At 39.9% G+C, this 26831-nt stretch overlaps 1 protein-coding gene across 3 annotated transcripts in view; it reads left to right on the forward strand.

The window, feature by feature from the left end:
* Positions 1 to 26831, forward strand: part of LOC126456861 (uncharacterized) — a 109143-nt gene that overhangs the window by 46747 nt on the left and 35565 nt on the right. For all 3 annotated transcript variants that reach the window (XM_050092675.1, XM_050092677.1, XM_050092676.1), the window contains 2 exons: positions 1102 to 1272; positions 17599 to 17749. In XM_050092675.1, the coding sequence (XP_049948632.1) occupies positions 1102 to 1272; positions 17599 to 17749 (322 nt within the window). The remainder of the gene's footprint in view (positions 1 to 1101; positions 1273 to 17598; positions 17750 to 26831) is intronic.

The raw sequence follows: 26831 nt of genomic DNA on the forward strand, positions 1-26831 counted from the left end.
AAATTCCATCCCTAGAAAATGCTCATTGTCCAACAACTTAAGGAAACTGATTTTGCTGTATGAGAAGACTTCCCTTACAGAATGCAAGTGATTTTGGGATCGAATGAAAATAAAATTTTATTGATGAGCCATGAAGCTCATTTTCATTTAAAAGGGACTGTGAATAAGCAAAACCTATGTTACGGGGCTCCAGAACATCCACACCTTATCCACCAGTATCCTCTGCACTCAGAAAAAGTAACAGTCTGATGTGCTCTGTTGGCATTATTGGACCTTATTTTTTGAAGAGAACAGGGCCATAGTTACTGTTAATTCGGTTCGTTACATTCGTATTCTTGAAACCAGAACTAAGAAGACGACGAATCCCTTTAAAACACGTTTGGTTCCAGCAGGATGGGGCAACATCGCACACCGCAAACACTTCAATGAAAGTTCTTAGATGCATGTTTCCTGGCCGAATTATCTCATGTTTTGGCAATGTTCCTTAGTCTCCCAGGTCTCCCGACTTGTCAGTATGTGACTTTTTTCTGTGGGGGTACCTTAAGAACTGTGTCTATGACCACAAACTATGGAATTTGGATGAGTTGAAGAATGCAAACATTCAAGAAATTGCTGCCATCCCTGCAGAGGTTTTAGTCTGTGTGATGGAGGATTTTGAGAAGAGTCCTGCATTCGAAATGGTGGACATCACCTTGACGACATTATTTTTCACAAATAACCTTGTTAACTAAAATGGCAAATAATGAGCTTTGATTTTGTGTAAATAAACATGCATTAATTTTAAAGTTGGCTGAGTATTATTTCATTAACAACTGTCCGTCTCTCGTGTGTCACTCTATATGTTCCTCTCAGCATCTCAGTTTCTTAGTGTCAGTTTTGAAGTCAACACGTGATTTTGTGGAACTGATTTTGTGCCAAGAACTGTTTGAAAATTTTATAGATGTACAAATTGATTTCACGAGTTTTTGGGACCTATAAGAAAACTCTGCTAAACATTGAAGCATTCTTAATTTTTCACATATACCTTATTTTAAAAGGAAAAATAAAGAAAAAATGTGTATACAGTGTTCACATGATTTCACCATTTATTTTTTTCCTCAGGGTTTCTTCCTCACTGTGAGCCCAGAATCCATCCTTGAAGTTGCTGATTGTGCACTTAAGAAAGATTCTTTGTTTATGATGAATCTCAGTGCTCCCTTTCTGTCACAATATTACAGTAAGCCAATGATGGAAGCCATGCCCTATGTTGATATTCTGTTTGGAAATGAATTAGTAAGTTTCTTCCTATGAACATTAATTTTTACTATCTTTTTTTCACATATGAATTTCAGAATTTTTTAAATTTATTTTTTTAATTATTGAATTCATTAAATTAATTAGACATAATTTTGTAATTTTAAGAATTATGTTTTACATAGCTAATGCCAATCAGAGTTCTTATTCATACAGAACTTATTGAATGTTTTTTTTTTTCTGGGAATCCATCCTGTTTGTGTTCTGCACACTCCTCCCTTCTCTCCTAAACTTCTCAGTGTACCTTTTTGGCATAATACTCCTTGAAACTAACTATAATGTTTTAAAATAATAACTGAGTGCCTTTAATCACAGTTTGAATCAAAATTATAATGCTTTGATGTCAACAAAACATTGCCAATTTTTGAAAATATAATGTAATTGGATAGATTATAAAACCAAGCAGCGGCAGGAGAACACACATACAAAAATATTGAAATTTGCAAGCTTCTGGAGTCAGTGGCCCCTTCTTCTGGCAGAAGTGTTGAAGGGGAAGGAAGAGGGGTAAAGGAAAAGGATTCATGAGGTGTAGAAAATGGGGAGAGTTTGGAAAAGTCACCCAGAACTCCGGATCAGGGGAGGCTAATCAGATGGGATGAGAAGGAAAGACTGATTGTTGGGGACTTTCCTCCGATGAAGTGGTCCTAGTTTGGCATGTTTTGTCAGGTGAGGAGAATAAGGACACACCATCTGATGAAGAGATGGATTCAATGTAGGCAGCCTCATGTACCTGTGATTAAACTCAGGAAGATGTGCAAATGAAAGACAGTCCTCAGCAATCAGTCTTTGCTTCTCATCCTGTTCGGTAAGTCTCCCCTGACCTGAGGTTCTAGGCAACTTTCTCAAACTCTCCCCATTTCCTCACAAGTTGCTTTTCCTTCACCCCTCTTCCTTCCCCTTCAACCCTTCTGCCAGGTGGAGGAGCCATTTTCAATATCTGTATACATATGTTCTGCTACCAGTGCTTGCTGAGTATATTTTATCTATCCAGTTGCATTATATTTTCAGTAACAAATTGTGTCAGTCTTGATAAATAGACCTTTTTTATTCTGTGCAGCTTCACAATTTAATTAGAAAAATATGGGCAAATGAGAGTGCAGTAGAGCTGTAACCAAGTCCATATCTGGAAAGTGTGAGACTGAGGCTGCCAAGGATTATGTGAGCTAGTGTAAACAATCTAGTAACGTTCGATGTGAAATCCAAATACACGAGCAGGGTCGTTATCAACAGACTGTTATTTTGTGAACTATTAAGTTTCAGAAACAGCAGTGTCGGATGCAACTGACACAGTTGGGTATTTTGCAGAACTGGCTGCACCCATTCCACATGCCTGTTGTGGTCCTGTTGACAAACTTTCAATATGTATACCAGCCGACAGGTCCATATCAATGTCATGGTTGACACGAAAACTAGATCCCTCCCCATTTAACTGACACATGGAGTCGGTAATATCCATATGTCATCTAGATAATCAGTGTGGCGAAAGGAGAGGTACCCGTATCCCTGTCAGGAGATCAGGCAGATGGGCTGCTTGATGGAGTGAATGGTATTAGGCATGGTGTACTTTACATCCAGCCTTGTCAATGGTATCTGCATGGTTGCCTCTGTTAAGGTGAACTGTGGCCTGAGGACAGCAGTCAATTTCTGTATGGCTCCAAACAGGCTGTTAGAGGTCTCAACTTGGCACCATACTGGAGGACAGTAATGTGGGCGTAGGTTGTATAGACGTTGGACAGGAGACAGGAGTGAAGGTGATGGCCTTTGCTAATTGGTATGCTTGGTATTGGGAAGGCAGCTGGGTGGACAGTGTGCCATAGTTGTCAGGGGGGTGTGCTCTGTGCAATGGTGTGGCCAGACCTGATTCCGGTGGCATGTTGGGTGGTCCTGACCAGCTGTGATTTTGATCATTTGGTTCCCCCTTCTCAAAGACGACATCTGGAGCCCATGCAGAAGTATACCTAAATGTGTGGGATAGATGTTGTAGCTGATATAGTAGTAGTAAGGGCTGCTGCTTGGTTCTGGGGGCTCATTGGGCTGGCTGCAGGCATAAAGCAGCATGTATAGCCTGTCTGGCTGCAGCTCTTGACCAGGATGGAACAGCAGGTGTGAGAAAGCTTGTCAGGCCATCATTGCTCACAGCATATCTGCATCTTGAATGTCCTGACCAACTGCTGTACCTCAGAATTGGGCATTGGGAAGGATGATATGGTAGTTGGGTACTGATTTTGAAGGTTGATTCTGTTGAAGGTCCAGATGGCTTGTTAATGTTGAGCCAACAAATTAATGCAGAATATTTTCCAGTGCAGTTAGGGGTGTAACTGAAGAATTTGAGGCCAAAGTGTACACAGAATAATGATCTGACATCCTGCTGCTTCTGTAGTCAAATGTATTGCCACCCTCTTGCATTCAAACAATGACGCAAGGAAAAATCAGACAAGCCAGTGTCCATGGTTTTAGACAAGTGCTTCGGTTACCCTTATTGTGTCAACAACTGTACCTGGTAAAGCAGCAGATTTTGTCATGGTACTTGGGCTCCGTAATGAAATGTAATCCGGAATTTGTCCAACATGTGCCACGTAATCTCTAATCTGAAACCATACGGATTCCATCTAATCAATGTTGGTGTCTATTTTGGTGTCTGTTTTGCATAACAGATTTTGCATGTCAACTTGCTACATGTCAGTTGTAATTAAGACTTTTGCATGTGTAATCATTGCTAGGCAAGGCACAGCTGCATAAAGGCTTCCTGGGGGGCTTCGAACCATTGAAAACTGATATCTTATTTATGAAAGTGATCCAAGAAGTAGGCAATGGGACCACTTTAGTAATTAATTTTCCATAATACTGGACTTTACTCGCAAATGAGATAAGTTCATTCAAATTTTTGTGGGCAAGAAATCTGTCTGTGGCATCTACTTTTTCTGTTGTTGTGGTCAGCCCTGATTCACTTAATAAGTGCCCCAATTAATTACTCCTAGGTTGAAAGAAACTGCATTTACGGAAAAGGCAGTAGAAACTATTTGATTGAAGCTGATGAAAAATAACTAACTAGATTTCGCAAATGTTGCTTTGATATAGTCCCTGTCACTGTATCATCTAAGAAATTCACACACTGTGGTTCCTCTTCCATGAGTTGCACATGAGTGTGGGATGTCCGGGGATAGTTACATGATCATGCTGAATTTTACAGTGTACGACCAGTGACCAGATATCAAATCGGACACAAGCTGGTACTGGAGGTGTCCACATTGTCGTTTTCCAACTCCCTTGATCATTTCATCCTTAGGATCCAAGTCAAGTGTCAGGCCATCAAAAACTTTAGGTCCATACGATCTGGGTCTAGTGCACAGCTAGTGGAAATAGGTTGCAGGCGGTCTCCCCCCCCCCCCCCCCCCCCTCCCAATGAAAATATCCATGTTTAAATGTTGAAAACAGTCAGATGGAAGTTAGAATCAAACTGTAGCTTGAGGGATAATCAAGGCAACATTTAAGTGAAGTGTAGCATTAGTTTTGCAGATAATTCTGCATGTTACCTGACAACATTTCTGAGACATCAAACTCCTGCATCACTTCCTTTATAGTCCAACTTTAAGGTGATAATGTGTTTTGTAATATTGGGCTTCAACAGGAGACAGACTAAACTCATGGTGGGGCTAATGACAGGTCACGGGAACTTTAAAAAGTGCACATATAGTTGCTATAGAAAAAGAAGTCCCATAGCTGTGTGGTGGTGAGACTGATGAAAATGCATCACACCTTATCTTCCAGTGCAAAGTGTTGAAGATAAAAACACAAAATAGTAGGGTCATCTGTTGTCAAGAAATTGTATCTAAAATTAGCAGTAAAGGGCTTTTTAATGCTCTTTAAAGATACTTATTAGCTTTACTAAAATCAAAGGGAGTGAAATAACACAGTAAACCTTGTTTTGGTACAGGTAATAGTGGGCAACGACTGCTGTTATTTTTATCTCCCTGTTCAAATCAACTTGAGATGATAACATCAAAATCTGCTATTTTTCTGACTGCTTTGACAACTGAAACTTTTCTTTCAGTTCTTTAATTGGCAGTCTATGGTCTAAGCATTCAGGACATTCTCTACCTGTACTAGACGTATGAAAATCATTTAGCTCAAAGCCCCCAGCAGCAGCAATCTTACGTGAAGTTGCTTCTTGACTTTCACTTATCTTTCTTTTTGCATAACATCTGACATCCATTGAAATTTCAGGTGAGTTATTGCAGTAGGGTCAAGCCATATGAAGTGATCCAGTTATGGTTGCTTGACTATTTTTAAATGTTTAATCGACATGTAATTATCCATAATTGAGAAGTTCAAAACAGTTTTTAAATAAATTTTTACCTTGCACCACTACTGAATGGTGGCCATTTTTATTTGTAAACGCACAGCGATTTTTCAGTTTGGAGACATTAGCATTAATTTGAATGTCTGTGTGCTGGGTTAAGTTTCAGCACTGCAGTTGACATGATTGGTTTTAGAAAAGTCTTTTCTACAACATTGCTTATTACCCAAAATTCAAAAATAAGCAGTTGAAATGCCCTCAAAAGTTTAGTATTCAAAATTTAGAAAATCCACTTTTTAGACCCAAAAATAAGAACAAGGGGTGATTTATTAGTGTATTTTTTATCTAGTTAGTTATCATAAACTTCTGGCCGTATATAGAGCAAGAACACCGACAAATGTTTCCTTCATTTTTTGTAAATTTTTGGAATGTGAAAATCTTTATTTTTTAAAAAAAGTTTGGGGCTAGTTATGTCTGGTGGGAGTGAATATAAAAATTCGATTTTTGCACATTCTGTGCACTAATGTAATAGCAAAGTACTGTAAAACTTTCAACATTGATATGTGAATGTGAACAAAGATATGAATTTTTGGAAGTGATGAAATATTGACATTATTCTACAATTGATCTTATGGCTGTTGCTTCTTTGAATGGCCTGTTGTTTGATTGTAATATAATTTAGTTAACACTGTCATCCCATATTTAGTTAGTATTATTTATTTTGTTAAATGGTAGGAGCTTTTGGTTTGGTTCTGTGTTGAAAGAAAATTTGCCCATTTATACCTAGGTTTATTCTCAATTAAGTAGCACATTATTACAAGTTCAAAATGATACAAGTAAAATAATAAACATTTAGGATTTCTCTATTATTGAGAAGGCTACAGTTTTGTGCATAAGTTGAATCCTCAAGACAAGTGTGTACAGAAGCTCAGTGGACAGAGTTACAAGTCTGCAGAGGAGCCCAGTAGTCAGTGATAAATCTTTACGTGAACTGTGCACACCCCCCCTACATTTGCTGGGTGTGTCATTGTTGTAGTCAGTCTGTTTAGAAACATTTGTAAGAGTGGGTGTGCATACTTCACTGAGAGTGTAGAATATTTTATGTGCTTTTGTCGTGAATGCATTTTTAACTAACTAAAATAATTTTAACATTAAATAATAAATAAATTTGAAAGGCTAGTCAGAATGCAATAAAATGGATCAACAGTACTCTGTTGGACACATAGTAAGTGAAGTGTGTCACGAAACAGGTTATGGTTCAGTTTCAAAAAACCTTCCAAAATGTTAATGACTTTGATTGAGACAGACAAACTTTGTTTAAATAACGAGCAGGTTCTTTTGTATCACCAGTTTGTGAATATCATGTGGAAAAATATAATGTGAAATACAATCACATTTTTGGGAAAAAATGCTCTTCTCCACTCAAAAAAGCCAGTTATTAGAGGTTTGGGGGAAATAAAGATTGAACATTTATCCTTGTTAAGTGCAAGTAAAACAGCTTCTTGAGTGAAACTTAATGTGATTCCTGGAAATTCCATGAGCACAACTGTTATTCAAATATATTTATTGTGAATCCAAGACCAGATTCATGTAACCTTGTTACTGACTTTTATTCCCAGTGAGGAAGCTATTAGCAAACTGGATTTTGCTTGTTCTAGAAAGAGGTACCTTCTGCATTGAAAATAAGAAAATTGAGTAGCAGAAAAAGAAAAGCAGCTATTGGAAGCAAGGTACAACAAATTTCAGACAAAATTAGAAAAGACTTAGACTCATGCTTCAATAATGCAGATACCAGCAGTAGTTCTTAAAAAGAAGAAAACCTACCTCCAGAATCATCCGACACTGAATATTTGAGCTTAATTGAAAAATTAGAAAGTAAGTGTTTCGTGATACCTAAAAAGGAAAAAGTTAAATTTTTAAGATTGACTCATGCTCAAGAGAAAAAATAGTTGATGAGTTTAATGTTTCTGACTATTTGATTAAACATACCCAGAAATTTAGTGAAAGAGCAAGGCATTCTTCCAGTTTTAGAAAGGAGTAGATAGATGTGAGAGAAGAAACAATTGAAAAGATCCAGCAGTTTTTTGAAGACGATGAAAACAGTGTAATGTGCCCAGGTAGCAAAGATAGCAAAAGAGTCATTATAAATGGAGTTAAAGTAACAAATCAGAAATGACTAATGGTGTCAAATTTAAATTAACTTTATGTAGCTTTCAAAAATGCTAATCCTGAAAGCAAAATTGGAAGGCCAAAATTTTGTAACTTTTGCCCCAAGTTGTGTATTTTGGCCAGCCCCTCAGGAACACACACCATTTGCATTTGTTTATTTCAGAAAATGTCAAACTGGTGGCTGTGGGTGCAAAACTCAGTGATGCTAACTACAAAGAGTTACTAAATTTAATGGTATGTGACACTAACAATTAGGAGTGTATGATGAGTTTGTATGATAATTGCCATGGTAAAGAAACTGCTCTTAAATTGTTTAATGAATCTGAGAGATGAAATGCCTAACAATGTTACCTTCAAACTGTGGGTTACAACTGACAGGACTGAAATGATAACAGTGGTTAAATCTCAGGAAGAGTACTTTGAATCTTAAATTGATAACTTAGAAACTCTCAAAAGTCACCACTATGTTTCTAAAATTCAAAGTAAATTTTTGAAGGACAAAAAAACACAACTTTATGAAACTGAATGCAGTCCTTGCTGATTTTGCAGAAAACTTTACATTTGTGGTTCAGGATGAAATGCAAGTATTTTGGGTCAATTACCAGGCAATAGTGCATCCATTTATTCTGTGCTTCAAAAATGATAAAGACGAAGTTTGCAGTTCTTCAACTTGCATTCTAAGTGACCACTTGGAGCACAACACTTCGGCTGTCCATGTGGTTCAAAAGTATGCGACAAATTACAGAAAAGAAAAGTTGCCCAAGGTTGAAAAGCTCATATACTTTTGAAATGGAAGTGGTAGTCAATACAAGAGCAAAAGAGTTTTTCAGATTTTTGCAACCGCAATGTAGATTTTGGGTTGGAGGCCGAATGGCACTTCTTTGTCTCTTATCACGGTAAACATGCATGCAGTGGAGTAGGAGGTACAACAAAACATGAAGTGAGTAAAGCCAGCTTACAAAGAAAGATCACAGACCATCAAATTCTTACAAATAGACGACATGTGTGCCTTTTGCAAGGATAATTTGAAGGCATCACCTATTTTCTCATCAAGGAAGATGAAGTAGTTCTTCATATCAAAACAATGCTTCAAACCAGATTTGAACACTGTATGACAATAAAAGGAACAAAGTAATTCCTTGGCAGTGCAGAAAATTTAGTTTCATGCCATGTAACATCAGAAACTGACATTTATGAGGATCATTGTGTCAATAAAATTACATCTCTGTCTTTGGCATTTAATGACATAGTGGCATGTGCAGGGTGTATACGACCCGGGACAACCAGCAGATCCAGGAAAAACTTGGGAATTTTTTCATCCGGGAGGAAACTGGGAAAAACCCGGGAATTTTTTAGAATTTCGGGAATTTTTCGTTGTTTTACTTTTCAGTTAAATTTTTGCAATTTTGACTGGTAAGAATCGGTACTCTAACAAAGGATATTATTGTACCACACTACTGCAGAATAATACTGCAACAATGAAATGTGAACGAGAAAAAATATGAAAATAAAACATAAATTTCAAAGGAAATGTGCCATATACAACAACAAAACACAGCGCTCACACAAGCATTTGCCACCAGTAAAATGTGTCAAAGGCTTTACCTCCAATGAGCGTGACGTTACAATTGTTTATATTAGATTCGTTTTAGCCGTTACGAGCGGGCTCATGCGCATGCGCAGTTGAGTGGTGAATGAGTTGTATCTTCACCCTCTTCTGGCTGCAGAAATGTGGCTGTTGGCTGTGTAAGCAGTCGCAGCAAGCAGCTAGGTGCAACCGGGAAGAAATTTACTGCTGTACCCAAGCTGCCAGATTCACGCATGCGCAGCAGGCCCGGATCTATGGGGGAAAGGGGGGGGGGGGGGGGTCAAACCTAGGTATCTGACCCAGGCGACAATTGTGAGGGGGGGGGGGGGGAGTGCCAAATTCATATTCTTGAGGAGAAAAAAACCTTGTTTCACAAAGCGACTAGCATCCAGCACACGTTGGTCCATCGATTATTCATATGATTTTGAAACGCATCCTTATTTGTTTTTTAACATACTCTGTAAGTTGATTTCTGAATGAATCATAAGTTGATTTTTCAACACGTGCATAGTGTATGTGATGTCTATCAGGGTAATCCTAGTCGCATCTAGAAATAGACTGTCCTGCAGGCAAAAGGGGACTGAGCTATACAAGCTGAGCGGAGTAAAGCCAAACGAGTGAACGCCGATCACTGTCTGATTATGTTGTTGATTGGGTTTGCGAATGATCAGCGTTGTTATAATTACTAGGGAAATCCATAGATTCAGACTACTAGAGTGGAAATAAACGACTAACAGGAATAACAGGTAAGGAAGATTACACATTATCTTCTCGGTGTAACCCAAGAAAATGAAATTTTGTCAGAAAATCTTTGGCCAGATCCCTACACTAGTAAGGGCCAGTTGTACGGTCCCCGTCTAGCAGCCGCTTATGTTCTGTTCTGGAAGTAGTGCAGAAAATGGTTTGTACGAACATATAACAACGTCTAACCGGAGAATAATCAGGGATAAGTAAACCAGTGATTCTGGCAGTTAACTGGCAATAAGTTTTGACAAAGGCAGGATTACTTCCAGAATTAGTCATGACATGATTTTTTGTTAGAACGAGGAAGGAGAAGAAACATTGACATCACAGAAATTAGGGAAGAATATGAGGATTCCAAATATATATAAAAATCTCGTACTACTACTTTTTGATCTCGTGCTCGAGAAACGAGCGTATGAATGAAATGTGAAACTATTTTCTAACATAAAGCTTTTTGCTTGTAGTAGGCCTAATAGGCATTTTATGTCGGTCTTCATGAATTATATTCTGTCGTGTTATAAAAATGACCATTTGTGTCAAAACAGCCTCGTTTATTTGGTGTGTGTTACAATTTCGGCAGTGTTAGAAAGACCTATTTTGTTTTATCTAGCAGACAGTGACAAAATAGATGTAATCAGATCGAGAAACCATACCAGTCTTGGGTACTATTTGTATTAACAGCTCACACAGTATTAGACAGGGATATTTCAATTTTTCATGTAGCATAACGTCTGACAAACTTTGAGGTAACAGATTCTTTCGCAGAAAGGAAAGCACGCCATGTTCAGTTGTAGCAAGATTAGAGAGAATATAATGCTAGGAGCTAAGTATTGAAGAAATGTGTACTGTCTTGCTTGTCTCTTGTGTTTACTGGTTTTATGTATCCTATATTTAATTTTATGTCACCAAAAACAGAAATTAATTAGCTAACAGGCAATAAAGAGTGCAGATTTTCTGAAGAGTTCTTCTTCTCCAGATTACAAAATGCGAGTCTTTTTATATAAAAAAAAGGCAGGATGTTAAACCGAGCGACTGGGAGCAGGAGAGGCACCACAGGACATTTTAATTTCCACTGTCCTGAATATAGTTGATTGCATCCAGTACAAAATATACACGTTTCAATTCCACGGAGCGAAATGCAGTGACGTGCAGTAGAAGAATGCTGTGTGAAGAGGGGTGGCACTGCACTGTGGCACACTTAAGACCAAATAACATGTCTTACATTTCCTCGAAAATGTATGTTTTATGTATCAGACTCTCCAGAAAGATGTGCTCTACAAAAGGAGCATATTATTGAAAACACACACACACACACACACACGCTTGAGGGATGGGGCCGGGGGGCCACTATCTTAGTATTGCCTGCCCCGGTTTGTAAATATCGTAGATCCGGGGCTGATGCACAGAGCAGTCTGAGTTATAGTGGGGAAGTGCGTAGTCTCCACGTGACCCGTTTTTACATTTAGTGATTTTGCTGTTTCCTCTTCGTTTACTGCTCTCACTTCAAAACGGATTTCTGTGGCTGGGAACTATCAAGTGAATTAAAATACATTCACATAATTACGGAAGACTAATATATGTTATTAGTTTTAGATTTTATTTTATTTCCACTTTTCTGACAGTCATGCATTAATCGTCTTGTAGAACAATGAAGTTATTTTTGTTGGTTTGCTAAAGATATTCGGTTTTTACTAACCTTTTTGCGCTGAGGCAGTCAATATGTTTGAAACGAAGGTTTTAGTTCCACACTGTCGGCTAATTTCAACTGCTCGCTGCAATTTAAGTACACATTTTCCTCTTCTAGCACTTATGCCATAATAAAGAATCAAAAATGAGTTAATACAGTACTGGTACTCCAAGAAAATTTACATCCTGAAACCCACACTGAAAAGCTTAATATCAGATCAAGGCCTACTTAATTGAGAATCTGAATATACTAATGTGCTTTTTAAGTATGCACTTCAAATGTGCCATTTTAGTGTTGTTCATGAAATTCCGATGCTCTTGGAGTATCCTCTGATGTGTTGTTTCTTTTATTACATGATGCAACATCTTTTAATGTTTTACACGTACAAACATATGGGCTTCCTGCGTCATAGCAGCTGCCAAAGCGTGGTGGCGCCTGTTATCGGGCTCTCTCTGACGACTACTGAAACGAACCTATTTCTAACAGGTCGCGAGAAAATATTGCGAATGGTGGTTTGAAAAGCGTTACTTTCAAAGTAAATTTCCTTTTTCGCAGGCTGAACTATGTGCTAGAATGTACGATGAATTTCTTAAATCACAGAGCGTTTGATGACGAGCCATTTCGAACCCAGAAGATCAGACATTCATGTCGTTATTATGAGCAAATTGATGTAGTGCTACGGGAAGCTCTCTCTCCTCTGCAGTAGCTAATTTATTTGTGGAAAACTTTGAGGACAAATCATTGGACTCTGCTAAAAAATTTACTGGCACATTTATGTGATATATGTTAAAGTGTAACATGCACAGTGAAGATCAACAATATATGTGAAAGCTTTGCTTTTCTTGTAGCAACACTGTGTATATTAATTTAAAACATTAACTTTTCCTGTTTGTGTATATGCGCTACCTAACAGTGATGTTGCTATTAGCTGACTACATCATGTGCCCTGTGGTATGAATAACCACTGTCGTCGACTGGCGGGATCACGTGACATGAGCTACGACTGGCTAACAAAGCGCATCTCAATCTCGATTACAATGGTTCGGAAAGTAACATGCGGCACTTGGTGGAATTCGAATTTATACTTTCGTAGTATGAAGATATGCAGCGTACATGTTGCTGCACATCAAAAATCTTTCCAAAAGGGGTTTTCTTCCCTGAGTTTCATTTTCTAAAGTGCTGGGAAATTCTACGCTCGTGTATAAAAACATAACGATTCAAAGGATTGATAAGTTTTACAGTTCCGAGGGAAAATATACTGTCACTTAATAACACGGAAAAAGTGTGTTTTTCATCCAGGAGAAAGTGTATTATTATTATTATTATTATTATTATTATTATTATTATTTTTTTTTTTTTTTTTTTCCCCACGTGTGCATGCATGTATGATGGATAATGGTGGCTTGCACAAGTTGAAAAAATAAGTTTGTAAATCAATGATGTTTTTGTGCATTTTTATCACCCTGCTGACCCAAGAACAAGAAATCTACTAGTAACAAAGTTTGAATACCAATGAAAAACATATTAAGGAAGCTTTCAGTGCTTGAACTTAACCACAGCAACTGGAAGGTCGTGTTCTTTATCACTAAAGCTGTCTGAAGAAATAAGCGTTCTTAACAATCACTAATAGGGTTAGGCAGCACCACATCTCAGAAGTATGTTAATTGAAAATATTTATCTTAAACTTGTCAATATAAATGTGTAGTCAGTAATTTTTCAAGTTTTTGCATGTAATTTAGTACCTTAACTTCAATAATAATTGATTACGTGTAGTCAATATCGGAAATGAAGTAGGCAACAGCCATAAGATCAATTGTAGTGTAATGTGAATTATTTCCCCATTTTCAAAAATTCATGTCTTTGTTGACAGTAAAATAGCAATGTTGAAATTTTTACAGTACTTTGCTATCATATAGGTGTACAAAATGTGTAAAAATCAAATTTTTATATTCAGTCTCACCAGAGATAACTGGCCTCAAACTTAACAAAAAAATAAGGATTTTCAAATTTCAAAGATTTATAAAAAATCAGGGAAACATTTGTCAGTGTTATCGCTGTATATAAGGCTAGTAGTTTATGATATCTAACTATAGAAAAGAATACACTCTGAAAAATCACTCCTTGATTCTTATTTTTTGGTTAAAAAGCTGATTTTCTAGATTTTCAATACCAAACTTTGTAAGTCATTTTTATGGGTTATTTTTGAATTTAGGGTATTTTGTATAATGAACAATGTTGTAGAGTAGATTTTTATAAAAACAGTTATGTCAACTGCACTGTTTAAACATAACCCATTGCAGAGATTTCAAATTAACCCTGATGTTTCCAAATTGAAAAATCATCGTGCACTTACAAATAAAAATGGCTACCATTCAGTAACAGTGCAAGGTAATTTTTTTTAACTGTTTTGAACTTCTCAATAATAGGGTAATCACATATTTAAAAAAAAAAAAACTATATTTAAAAATGGTCAAGCAACCAACTTAATTTTTATTTTCTGTTGAGTGATTCCAAAGGATGTTCTTCCTTGTATTTATCATTTGATTGTGATGAATCTTACTTCTGTTGCAATTGTATTTTGAGGCAAAGTAATTTCAACACGTTGGGCACATTTTCTGATTGGATTTAACAATAGTTTAAGTGTTTGCAAAGTAACAACACAAAAGGTCTTTTTTACATAATGGTTCTTTGAACCGAAAGGGTTGCAACAGAATTGAATTTCTGTGAAGTCCATTCTTATCCAAAAGCAACGCTTTATGATGAAAGCATATTTGGACATTTTCAACAAGACATAATTCATTTCTGTGATTGAGCACTTGTTACTATTGTTGTTTTGAAAATTCTTTTCTTTCTTTGAAATCTTAATGCAAATGTTGTCAGGTGACATGTAGAATTATCTGCAAAACCAGTGCTACAGTGCATCAAAATGTTGCCTGTAACGTGCATCAAGCTACAGTTTGAGTCTTTCGCTTGACTTTGTTTTCAACTATTAAAAGTGAAAATGCTGGATATATTCGCCTGAAAAAACTTCACATTCATAGGTAGTGATGTCTTGTTGTGAATTCCAAAATAGTGAGAAAAAACCTAAATGAAGAGAGAAACATTTCTAAAAGTCAAAGGCTGAGCAAATTACTTTTTATTTTAAGAAAATCGAAGGCAACTAATAACAGCTTAAACAGATTTGACATAGTTTTCAAACACACATATTAAAAAAATCTATATGTTCTTCACTTGTAATAGCAATCAACACGTTTTTGAACTTGTTTTTCTATCTCTGAAATGGTTTGTCTCAAAAATGGAAAAAAAATTTCCTGGTAAAATAAAATGAGCTCTTTTCAATGATGCAAAGTAAAATTAGTTGTAGGGGGACCCTTTTGAGGTACAGCCTTTCGAAAATCAGACAAAATTAACGATTTTTTTCTCCGACTTTAATCCTTTAGGGTTTTTTTCCATGTATTATGTCTCAAGTTAATTAAGTAAATGAAACGCTATGTAAGAACAATTATCAAATTTTTAATTTTCAAAATGAATGCAGTTGCCATACGTCAGTGCTAGGTGCTTACAGGAGCTAATATTCCACATTTACATAAGCACTGAATATAGGTAGGGCACAAGGGTGCAAGTACCCAGGGGCAAGAGGGACTGCGACCCTTCCCCCCACCTCCTAGCTGCTCTCTGGGAAAGGAAAAAAATGTAGTACAGTTAGATTGTTTTTTTTTCCTAGCCGCCTCTCCCCCTTTCATACTGATGCCCTTGGTAGTCATTACCGTATTTGCATAGATAACTAATCCTTTAGAGTGCAACACTCAGAAAAATATAGATATAACGGCAATATTTATTATATAGGACCAAACTGTTCCACAGAGCTACATCAAGTATCCATGTTAACAGGGGCCAATACCACTTCCTGCTGTATATTCCAGTTTGGCAGCATCCCAGATTTTGGTCCATTTGGTCTGTTACTCCTGAGTACATATACTTTGCAATTACTTGAGGCCTGGGGATTGTCACATGCCTTGTTGTTTCCTGAGAAAACCATAACCAATAAGTTAGCTGCCACATGAGGGATTAATGTGACTACACGATTGTCCATCCAGCAGACATACAGCAGTCGATGGTTTCTATCAATTACTGACATGCTGACTGACTCCAAATGAGGAAAAAATCAACATTAGAAAGTCATTCTGTTGTAAGATCAAGGTGCCGAAAAATGAACTACATTTTTCGTGGCAAGTTTTATGAGGTACTTTGACAGCAAATTGGGATAAATCTACTGTACCCCCAGCACATGTTCAGCAACTAGGCTGTTGTACCTAAAAATCTAAGCAGAGTCATCTAGTTTCAGCATGGAAGTCCCCTTAGGTCATGAGTAACAGTAAATCAAACTTGGTGATGTATTTGTGTCTTGTCATGACATGAAAAAACTGTCCTTTACCAAAGCATTGCTAGTGGCCTGCCATACTACTTGCTGAGATGTAATAATCTTCATCAAAATTGCAGACATTCGAGAGGCCACTTGACATGAAGTGACCCATATTCTTGCGCATGGAGAAAGGAAATGGGTGTACACCACAGAAACAAGACTGACCTGAATGTTTGAAAGACACGTGAGCGTAAAAATTGTTTACACAGTCCAACACAACTATGAACAACTGCCCTTAGGTATAACTGACTACATGATGGAAGTAAAGATCACACTAAGAGGTAGTGTCAGTAACATTAATAATCTCACAGCAAAGAAGTAATTAGCTTATATATGTATCCCAAGCCTTCTTAGATGCGCCAAAACTGTAGAACCCTGTTGGTGGAGGGGATAATGCTGAATAATTTAGTTGCAATACGGGTAGAGGTTGCTGCTCGAGCAGCATTTGTTGCTGTTGGTTCTGATGGTGCAGTAACAGCTACTGCTGTTCTTCTTGCATGTCTAATTGATGCTGCCAGAAGTCAAGGCATTGTTTGTCCAGGAAGCACGTGGAGTACAATCCTCACAGCCTAACTCTGGCCCTGCAGATACACCAAGCCACTGTGTGTAGTGGACAGCTTGTGAGGGTACAACACAGTTGTCATGTAAGTTCAGATCTAGAATTTTCAAAGAATGAGAATGCAAAGATTATCATGATCTAGTGGAACCATTCTAACAACACCCAATGCAAAATACAAATACACAAACAGGATTGTTTTCAGCAGACAGTTATGGTGTGAAATATTAAATTTCATCTGCTCTGATCAGCACGATGCTTAGAACTAGTTCGATCCATTTCATATGCTTGTCCCAGATTTGGTTGTTGGAAAGGGGAATGGGTACACAAAAGTCAACTACCTTACAATATCTGTACTGGACACAGAGTCCATATTGAAATCACTTTCCAGTGGGAATATGAGTTCTGTCATGCCTTTAAAATGTACATAAAAATCTTTCTTGCTATGAAATTAGATAATGCAGTTCCATACGACACACAGAGATTATTGAAACACCATAGCAAGTAGGTTGCTGTAGCAGCTGTTAAGTGAAGAGCATGCAGTAAAAGTCCTGCCTAATATGCAGTACACTCTCAGTAGTTTCTTTGTAATGTTTCCATGCCCATCCTTTCTCTGTCCAAGCTTGTGTTCTGTCTCTAATGACCTCATAACCAACTGGATGTTAATTAAACCCTACTCTTACTTCTTTAAAATTAAATTTTGGGTAAAAAAATTTAATGGTGCTTGTATCTCCAAAAGTGACATTTACTTGCAACATGTAAGGTTACAAGTTTTTTGTTTGAGATTACCTTTGTTTCTTTGAACTGCAGCACACATAAATAATCATGTTTGCTTTTTCAGGAGGCAGCAGCATTTGCAAAATCACAAAAATTTGGAACTGAAGACCTGAGGGAAGTTGCTCTGAAAATTACTCAGCTTCCTAAGCTTAATAAAAAGCGGCCCAGAATAGCAATCATTACACAAGGGGAAAATCCTGTATTGTTAGCAAAAGGTAAGTTTTATTTGACACACTCTGTTTTTCATCAAATTTGAATGTCATAGGTGGCAGAACATACCATCATGGGTACCACATTTGAGGAAATAAGGCGATGGACCAAAAAAAAAAAAGAATGCCTAATACAGTGTAGGAAAACCTTTGGCATTCAAAACAGCTTCCTTTCATCTCCAAATAGATAAATACAGGCCATGTATGGTTTTCAAGGTAATCTTATACCATTCTTCCTGCAAAATAGTGGATAGTGGCAAGTTCAGGTAATGATGATGGATGTGGATAGTGATTACACGCCCTCCTCTCCAAAGTAAACCACAAACGCTCAAAAATATTAAGACCTGATTGTCTCATGTGACACTTCATCACTGTGCTCACATAACCAGTCCTGGATGTTGTGAGCTATGTGAATAGGAGTCCTGTCATCTTGAAACACAGTATCGCCATTGGGGAAACAAACATTGTACCATGGGATGGACCTAATCAGCCAAAATGGTCACAGAATCCTTGGCAGTAATGTGATCAGGCAGAGTAACTATGGAACTCATAGAATGCCATGATCTGGCTGCCCAAATCATCATTTGAACTGCTGCCGTGTTTCACTCTTAGGACATAAACTGAGCCAGAAGTTGGAAACAGTGTGCAACAAGATTCATGTGATCAAATTACATTCTTCCATTGCTCCACAGTACACGTATTTTTATGGCTTCAGCATCATATTTTCCTGTTATGGTCATCTGTGTCACTGATTAATTGTTTCGGAATTCCATCTGACCCTATAATTCCCTGCTTATGGAGTTTCATTCAAGTTGTCTTCATGCGGACAGGGTTTGTGAGTGTTACATTCAGTTCTGCACTGACTGTTGCAGTTTGTCGTCCTTTATTTTTAATCACAATCCTCGTCAAAGCCCCCTGCCCGGGAGGGGGGAGAGGAGGGTCACAACACTTCTGTGAGTACATGCTTGGCTACTATGGGGCCCCAGCCTTTGCAGCACTCCTTCCTTTTCTGTGCTGCAGCCTGTGTTTCCGTTATTTGTTACCCCCCTCAGCCTTTCCATCTGATGGTCTGGAACCTGGTACATGATGTAGGACCCTAGTTCTCCACTTCACTTTTCGTTAATAAATATGTAGTCCCCATGGTTAGGTTTGATCTGTCATCACTTTTCCAAATTTTTCAGAAGTTTAAATCATGCAGTGAAGATTGCCCAGTGTGATGTCTGTTCCACCTTTGTGCCTTTCCACCTTAGCACCCTTCCTTTGCAATAAGGTAGTACACCCAAGCGCCAGCATGGTAGCTGTTGTCCCATTTTGTGTGTGTGTGTGGGGGGGGGGGGGGGGGCAGAGAGGGGGGAGGGGTCATCAAGTACCTGAATAGTAGTAGCCCCCTGACCAAGCAGGTATCACACTATTGATGCCTGAACTGATACCTTCCCATGTAAGCCAAGAAGTGTGTGCCTGTCATGACTGGAGCACAATGACTCCGAGCAATGAATTCCAGGCCAGGTAGCTGTTGCTGTGGCTGGATGGCACCCATGGGAGAGCTTCCATTCAGAGTAGGTGGCACCATGGCATTTACGAAGCTTTCTTCTGCTGGTTGTCACATGGCCCCAGCGGTCTCTTCAGAAGGAAAGCACTCATTCAATGCAGAGAGACAGGAGCCCAAAATGTTTTCTTCCTTGGCTACACCATGGGAGGAACATCGGGCTGAGCAACAAGTAGAGAAATAATCTCCGCAATACCTAGTTTATACAAGGACAGGTGGGGAATCTTTTTTGGTCACAAAGTCATTAATTTTTGTAGAGAATATAGAGGACAAATTTGTGGAAGCTGGAGAAACCTCCAAAGGAAGAGTGGGTCAGTTTTGATTAAAACAGCATCCCCTGGCCAGTCAGGGGCTTTGTATGCTAGTGACAATCTGGATGACATTCTGGTGAGTATCACTCCCCATAACAGCCTAAACATGGCTCAAGACCTCATTTTTCATTTTGACCTTCTCTTGCAGTCTGATGATGAGCTACATGCCAACTAGTAGCAATTGTTTGTACCCTTTGTCCGTCTTGTCCATAGGGGCCAAAGGACAATAGAGATACCACCGGGGCCTTCATCTTGGTCTTTGAGGATTATTCATTGCCTGAAAAGGTCAAGGTGACGGTATACAAATGTGATGTAGAACCATACGTGTGTGTGTGTGTGTGTGTGTGTGTGTGTGCGTGTGTGCGTGTGTGCGTCCGTCCCAATGCCCCCATATGGTGCTTTAAATGTATGAAATTCGGGCACATGTCTTCACATTGCAATGCCAGCTCAGTCTATAGGGATTGCAGAGACTGTTGCATGCAAACATTTCTTGTCTTCTTCAGCTCCCCCCACCCCCCACCCCCTCCCACCCCACCCCCAGCTGCGTCAGCTGTGGATAGCATAATTCCCCCTGCTCACCAGAGTGAACTGTCTTTCACAGAGAGAAAAAAATACAAGAATATAAGACTCTGGACAGACTGACATCCCAAGAGCCCAAGAAAAAGTATGAGCATCTACATCCCGCATACATGACAGTGTCATAGGCTAAAGCTATGATAGCGCCACCCTCCCGTTGGTACTCTCCTCCATTAAGCAATTGGTACTCTCCTCCATTAAGCAACCTGTAGCGAGCCCTCAGGGGTACTCAGTGGTGCCTGCCCCCCTGATAGTTGGAGGCTCTCCTCCTGCTGCTACCACCACACTCACTTGGGGCAATGCCGATCCCCATCCCCCAGCTGAAGACTCATCACCCTCGTCCAACTTCTCACTCCAGTAAGAGGCCTATAGGGACACTCTCCTCCGAGGTTTCTGCCAGTCTGTAACCAGATATCAGCCAGTGGCTGAAGGAGCCACAGACTGCTGGTCATAGGGCTTCATGTTCTTCTTCAGTCCCTGAAACTGATTCATCCAAACCTCATAAAAGAAAAGAGTCTTCGAAGATGGAGGAAATCCCGGTGGCAACATGCCACCAGATCCCACATGTTCTGCTTCTGTGGCCACAACAATGATCCCAGTGGTCCCTGAGCTCCAGATTGCTCCACAAAATGTATGTCAGAACCCTGTTTCCTTGGGCCCTTCAGGCCCTTACAGTACACTGACAGCCTGGTTCTTCAATGGAATTACAGTGGTTTTTTCCACCTCCTGGCTGACCTACAACATCTCTTAGACTCTTCCCCCACTTTCTGCATTGCCCTTTAGGGAACTTGGTTTCCAGCAAAATGGACCCTGGCCCTTTGTGGCTACCAGAGATATTTTAAGAATTGTGCCGATTATGATAGGGTGTCAGGTGGAGTTAACACTTGTGTTGTGAACTCTGTATATAGCAGGCATGTGCCTCTTGATACAACTTTGGAGGCTGTGGCTGTTCAGATAAGGGCATTTCAGGATTTCACCATCTGTAATGTTTATCTCCCTCCCTATGGTGGATTGTCTCAGAATGTATTGTCTGCATTGGTTTCTTGGCTCCCCAACCTTTCCTGATTTGGTTGACTTCAGTGCCCATAACCCCTTTTGGGATGGAGCCATGATCACTGGCCATGGTAAAGACATTGAAAACTTACTGGCAGATTTGGACCTCTGTCTCTTGAATTCTGGTGCCTCTGCATATTTCAGTATGGCACATAGAACTTACTCGGCCATTGATCTTTCTATTTATAGCCCTTGTCTTCTTCATCCATCCACTGGAGAGTCCACAATGGCTTGTGTTGTAGCAACCACTTTCCAGTCCTCCTGTCCCTCCCTCAGCATCACTCCCCTGGGTGGCCATCGAGAGAGGCTCTCCACAATGCCGACTGGGACGCTTTCACCTCCACTGTCACTCTGAGCTCCCCACTAAATGAAAACATTGACGAGGTGGTCCTGAATGCAACAGCAGCCAGTCTATCAGCAGCTGACTTAGCAATCTCTTGTTCTTCAAAAGGTAGTACTTTGGTGGACCTCGGAAATCACTTAGGTCCAACACTATAAGCGGCATCCATCAGTTGAGCATATCATTGCCTTTAAACAGCTCCATGCCGAGGTCCACCACCTAATAAAATGATGGAATCCAGAATGCTGTGAATGATATGTTTCAACCATTGGACCACATACATCTCCTTCGCGGGTTTGGATGGGGATCGAATGCCTCTATGGGTACCAGGCCCCTGCAGGTTTTTCTGGTATTTCCTTTAAGGGCACTGTCTGCACTGCTCCAGATGCTGTTGCCGAACATTTTGCTCTGCATTATGCTCAAGCCTCTGCATTTGAGAACTATAAAGCTGCCTTTTGTGTCCTTAAACAGCAGATTGAACGACTGCACGTATCTTTCACTACACACCACTTGGAAGCCTATAATGCTCCAAGCAGTGAATGGGAATTCTTCAGTGCCTTGGCCCTTTGCCCTGATACAGCCACAGGACCAGACCACATTCACAGCCAAATGCTCAAACACCTATCAGTGGATTGTCAGCATTATGTTCTTACCATCTTCAACTGTATCTGAAGTGAGGGTGAGCTTCCATCTCAAGGACGGGAGAGCATCATCATCTTGGTACTGAAACCAGGTAAGTTTCCCCTAGAGAAGGAAAGCTATTACCCAATTAGTTTCACCAATGTTCTCTCTGAGTTAATCAAATGCATGGTAAGCTGGCGGCTGAGTTGGCTCCTTGAGTCTCGGAGCATTCTGGCTCTGTCCCAGAGTGATTATTGCCAAGGCTCTTCCACTGCTGATAATTTGGTTTGCCTATAGTCTGTCATCTAGACAACAGTTTATTGCTCTCTTCTTCGATCTACAAAAGGCTTTGGACATCACATGGCAACACCACATCCTTGCTACCTGACGTGACTGACCTCCGATTTTTGTCTAGAACTTTTTGTTGCACCATACTTTCCAGGTTCGAGTTGGTACTTCCCACAGTACCCCCGATACCTAAGGAATGGTGTCCCACAGGGGATTAGTGCCCATTAACAGTCTAGCATCACCTGTGGGGTCATCAGTATTACCCTCCTTGTATGTCAGCGATCTTTGCTTGTACTATTGCTCCTCGAGTGTGGGTGTTGCTGAACGTCAAGTGCAGGATGCCGTCCAAAAGGCACAGTTATGAGCCATCACCCACGGCTTTTAGTTTTCCACTGCCAAGATTCACATCACGCATTTCTGTCGTCGTCATCGTGTACTGTTCATCCACAGTCAGAACTTTACCTCGATGACCAATTACTCAATGTGGTGGTGATTTATTGCACTTTGGGGCTGGTCATTGATGCTCATCTGATGTGACTTCCCCATCTTCACCACCTTAAGCAAAGGTTGACCCAAAGCCACATTCTCTTGACGTGAGGACTCACCATACTGCCGATGTGATGCCTGCCAGTCAGTGGCCCGCATCCTGCTAGACTGCCCAAATTTGACTGCTTTGTGCCAATATCTTAAAACGTCCTGACACGCTACCTCTGGTGTTAGTGAACGACGTCAGATTGGTTTACCTGGTTTTAGGTTTCAACCCCGAACGTGGTTCCTAGTCATCTCTGTGAAGTGGGGCATTTTAGCCTCATTAATCTCCTGAGAAGTTGGAGGGGCACGTCTCGCCTGCTCTGGCCCAGGCTCAGGCCATTGCTCAGTGGTCTGGCCTGGCCCGGCCCCTACTCTTCCCGACTTCATATTCTCCTTGTTCTTATATGTTTGCCGTTTTTAATGTTTCGTCTTTCCTAAAGTTTTATCATCTTGTATCTGTTGCTCATTCCTTTGGGTAATGGATGGTGAGGTGGTGCTGATGGGAGTGCAGAGGGTGCATCACCCACCGCATACCATGCTCCAGGGACCACTAACTGCATTCTGAGCAGAGCGGCTCTCTCACCTGATTTGATTTCATCTCCGTCGTATTGTATCTTGCCTAAATTTAGGCTTCCCAGGATTAGGCTGTTGTATCTTTCTTCTGAGTGTTATTCCTGTTTCTATACATATCAGATGAAGGGACTGATGACCTTACAGTTTGGTTCCTGTAACTCCAACAACCAACAAATCAACCTCTTCAATGACTGTCCACCAGGATCACTCAACACGCACTTTTTCGAAACACCCAACAGTTCCACTACATTGATTATGGAAGCACCCACTATGTGAGTACCAACAATTTGCCCATGTTCGAATGTGGAAGAGCTCTGACATAATGCACTCACAACTACACAGAACACTGTTGTGACCATGAATGACACTTGGAATTATTGAGGACAGATGCTGTTAGTGGCCAGATACAACAGTGCTATCTGCAGGCAGGCATCTGCATTTATGTTCAGGCATGTATTTCTTGAGGTGTTTCCATATTTTTGTCCACCCACAGCATGCAATCTTATAACGCCACACTTCCTGACATGCTATCATAATACATTATAATTCAAAGTGTGCCTTTTTGAAAATACATTGGAAATATCACACCCAGAAACTCTTAGTATTACATACTGGAATACAAAAAGAAAAAGTGTGTTAAATACAGCAATATTGGTTAAATCCAATTCGTCAGACTTGTACAATTCTGCAGTCAGCTAGTTGAAATGAAGGAAAGTCACATGCTGTGAGTGCGTAGCCTCTAGCAGCCAAAATATGACCCAGGCACATGATTTATAAAAAATAAAAACACACTAAAATTGCAATTTTTATTACATTTCTCAGTACAAATGAACGTCATTATGTAGTGTCTCTCTATTAGTAAATTACACTAATAACTGAATATGGATAGTCATTTCAGCAGACTACAGTATACCGTATACACTTTAGCATAACTGCACTGTAATACAATAAGATACAGTGCACATTCATTGCTTCATCGTCAGCATCAAAACTCGACACTTAACACTTAACTGTGACCACTGCTTCAATAGCCTTTGATATTAGAGGAACTAGCAAAGGTTCTGGCTCATCCTAAGCTTCATTTTCTTCTTGTTTCTCTGCCATCTGGTCCTGCAACACTTAATAAGCTGTCATAGACTGGCAGACAGCAACACCTTCATCACATTCAACATGTGCATTGAAGCTACGGAAGTCAATGTTCTCTTCTTGCCCCATTTTTTGCTGCCACTTTTCAACTGCAATTCTTTCATTTCCTGTTGTGATGTTTTTTGTTAGTATCTGATGAAAGCCAGCTTTCTTGAAATACAGGGTGATTCAAAAAGAATACCACAACTTTAAAAATGTGTATTTAATGAAAGAAACATAATATAACCTTCTGTTATACATCATTACAAAGAGTATTTAAAAAGGTTTTTTTTCACTCAAAAACAAGTTCAGAGATGTTCAATATGGCCCCCTCCAGACACTCGAGCAATATCAACCCGATACTCCAACTCGTTCCACACTCTCTGTAGCATATCAGGCGTAACAGTTTGGATAGCTGCTGTTATTTCTCGTTTCAAATCATCAATGGTGGCTGGGAGAGGTGGCCGAAACACCATATCCTTAACATACCCCCATAAGTAAAAATCGCAGGGGGTAAGATCAGGGCTTCTTGGAGGCCAGTGATGACGTGCTCTGTCACGGGCTGCCTGGCGGCCGATCCATCGCCTCGGGTAGTTGACGTTCAGGTAGTTACAGACAGATAAGTGCCAATGTGGTGGCGCTCCATCCTGCTGAAATATGAATTGTTGTGCTTCTTGTTTGAGCTGAGGGAACAGCCAATTCTCTAACATCTCCAGATACTGTAGTCCAGTTACAGTAGCACCTTCGAAGGTAGCACCTTCGAAGAAAAAGGGACCAAAAACTTTATTGGCTGAAATGGCACAGAAAACCTTCACCTTAGGCGAGTCACGTTCATACTGAGTTGTTTCCCGCGGATTCTCAGTGCCCCATATACAGACATTGTGACGGTTGACTTTCCCGTTAGTGTGGAAAGTTGCTTCATCACTAAACACAATCTTTGAAACGAAAGATTCATCTGTTTCCATTTGAGCAAGGATAAAATCACAGAAATCAATTCGTTTAATCTTATCAGCTGCAGACAGTGCTTGAACCAATTTCAGACGATAAGGTTTCATAACTAACCTTTTTCGTAGGACTCTCCATACAGTTGATTGTGGAATTTGCAGCTCTCTGCTAGCTCTGCGAGTCGATTTTCCTGGGCTGCGAACAAATGCTTGCTGGATGCGTGCTACATTTTCATCTCTCGTTCTCGGCCGTCCAGAACTTTTCCCTTTGCACAAACACCCATTCTCTGTAAACTGTTTATACCAACGTTTAATACACCACCTATCAGGAGGTTTAACACCATACTTCGTTCGAAATGCACGCTGAACAACTGTCGTCGATTCACTTCTGCCATACTCAATAACACAAAAAGCTTTCTGTTGAGCGGTCGCCATCTTAGCATCAACTGACGCTGACGCCTAGTCAGCAGCGCCTCAAGCGAACAAATGTACAACTAAATGAAACTTTATAGCTCCCTTAATTCGCCGACAGATAGTGCTTAGCTCTGCCTTTTGTCGTTGCAGAGTTTTAAATTCCTAAAGTTGTTGTATTCTTTTTGAATCACCCTGTATTTTGGGATTGTGCCTCCTTGCATGAAGCCCCAGACACTTCTTACAAAATGCATAGCATCCAAGCACATTTAGCAAGAATTCCATTCCGGTTGCGCAACGGCGCTGATAACTGCCGCGCCGAGTGCTTATCAGTAGCAGCATCTGGTACTGAGGCAGCTGCATGCTCATTCGACTCGAGGCAGCCACACGCTACGCATCGCCATGCCGTATAGGAGGAGAATGTATAGAAGAAGGACTTGCATTACCTTTCTCATTGTAGGGCAGACCAGCTTCTTCTATACAGTTGTTTGTGGCATTGTGCAATGTCTTGCTTGAATGGCATGAGGTGACTTGCATAGTTGGTAGGAAAAAACACTACATGTATATAAAACAGTGGAAACTTCAGTTAGGGAGAAGGATAGTTTGCTAATCACCATGGAGTTTGCAGAGAGGCAATGAAAAGACTGTTACACATTTAGCTTTTGTCCAAAACCTTCTTTGGAAAAGGAAAGACACCACACATTCATTCACACTAGCAAGCACACCTCACACACACACACACACACACACACACACACACACCACCACC

This window comes from Schistocerca serialis, chromosome 2 (genome assembly GCF_023864345.2).
Source record: "Schistocerca serialis cubense isolate TAMUIC-IGC-003099 chromosome 2, iqSchSeri2.2, whole genome shotgun sequence".
Lineage (NCBI taxonomy): Eukaryota > Metazoa > Arthropoda > Insecta > Orthoptera > Acrididae > Schistocerca > Schistocerca serialis.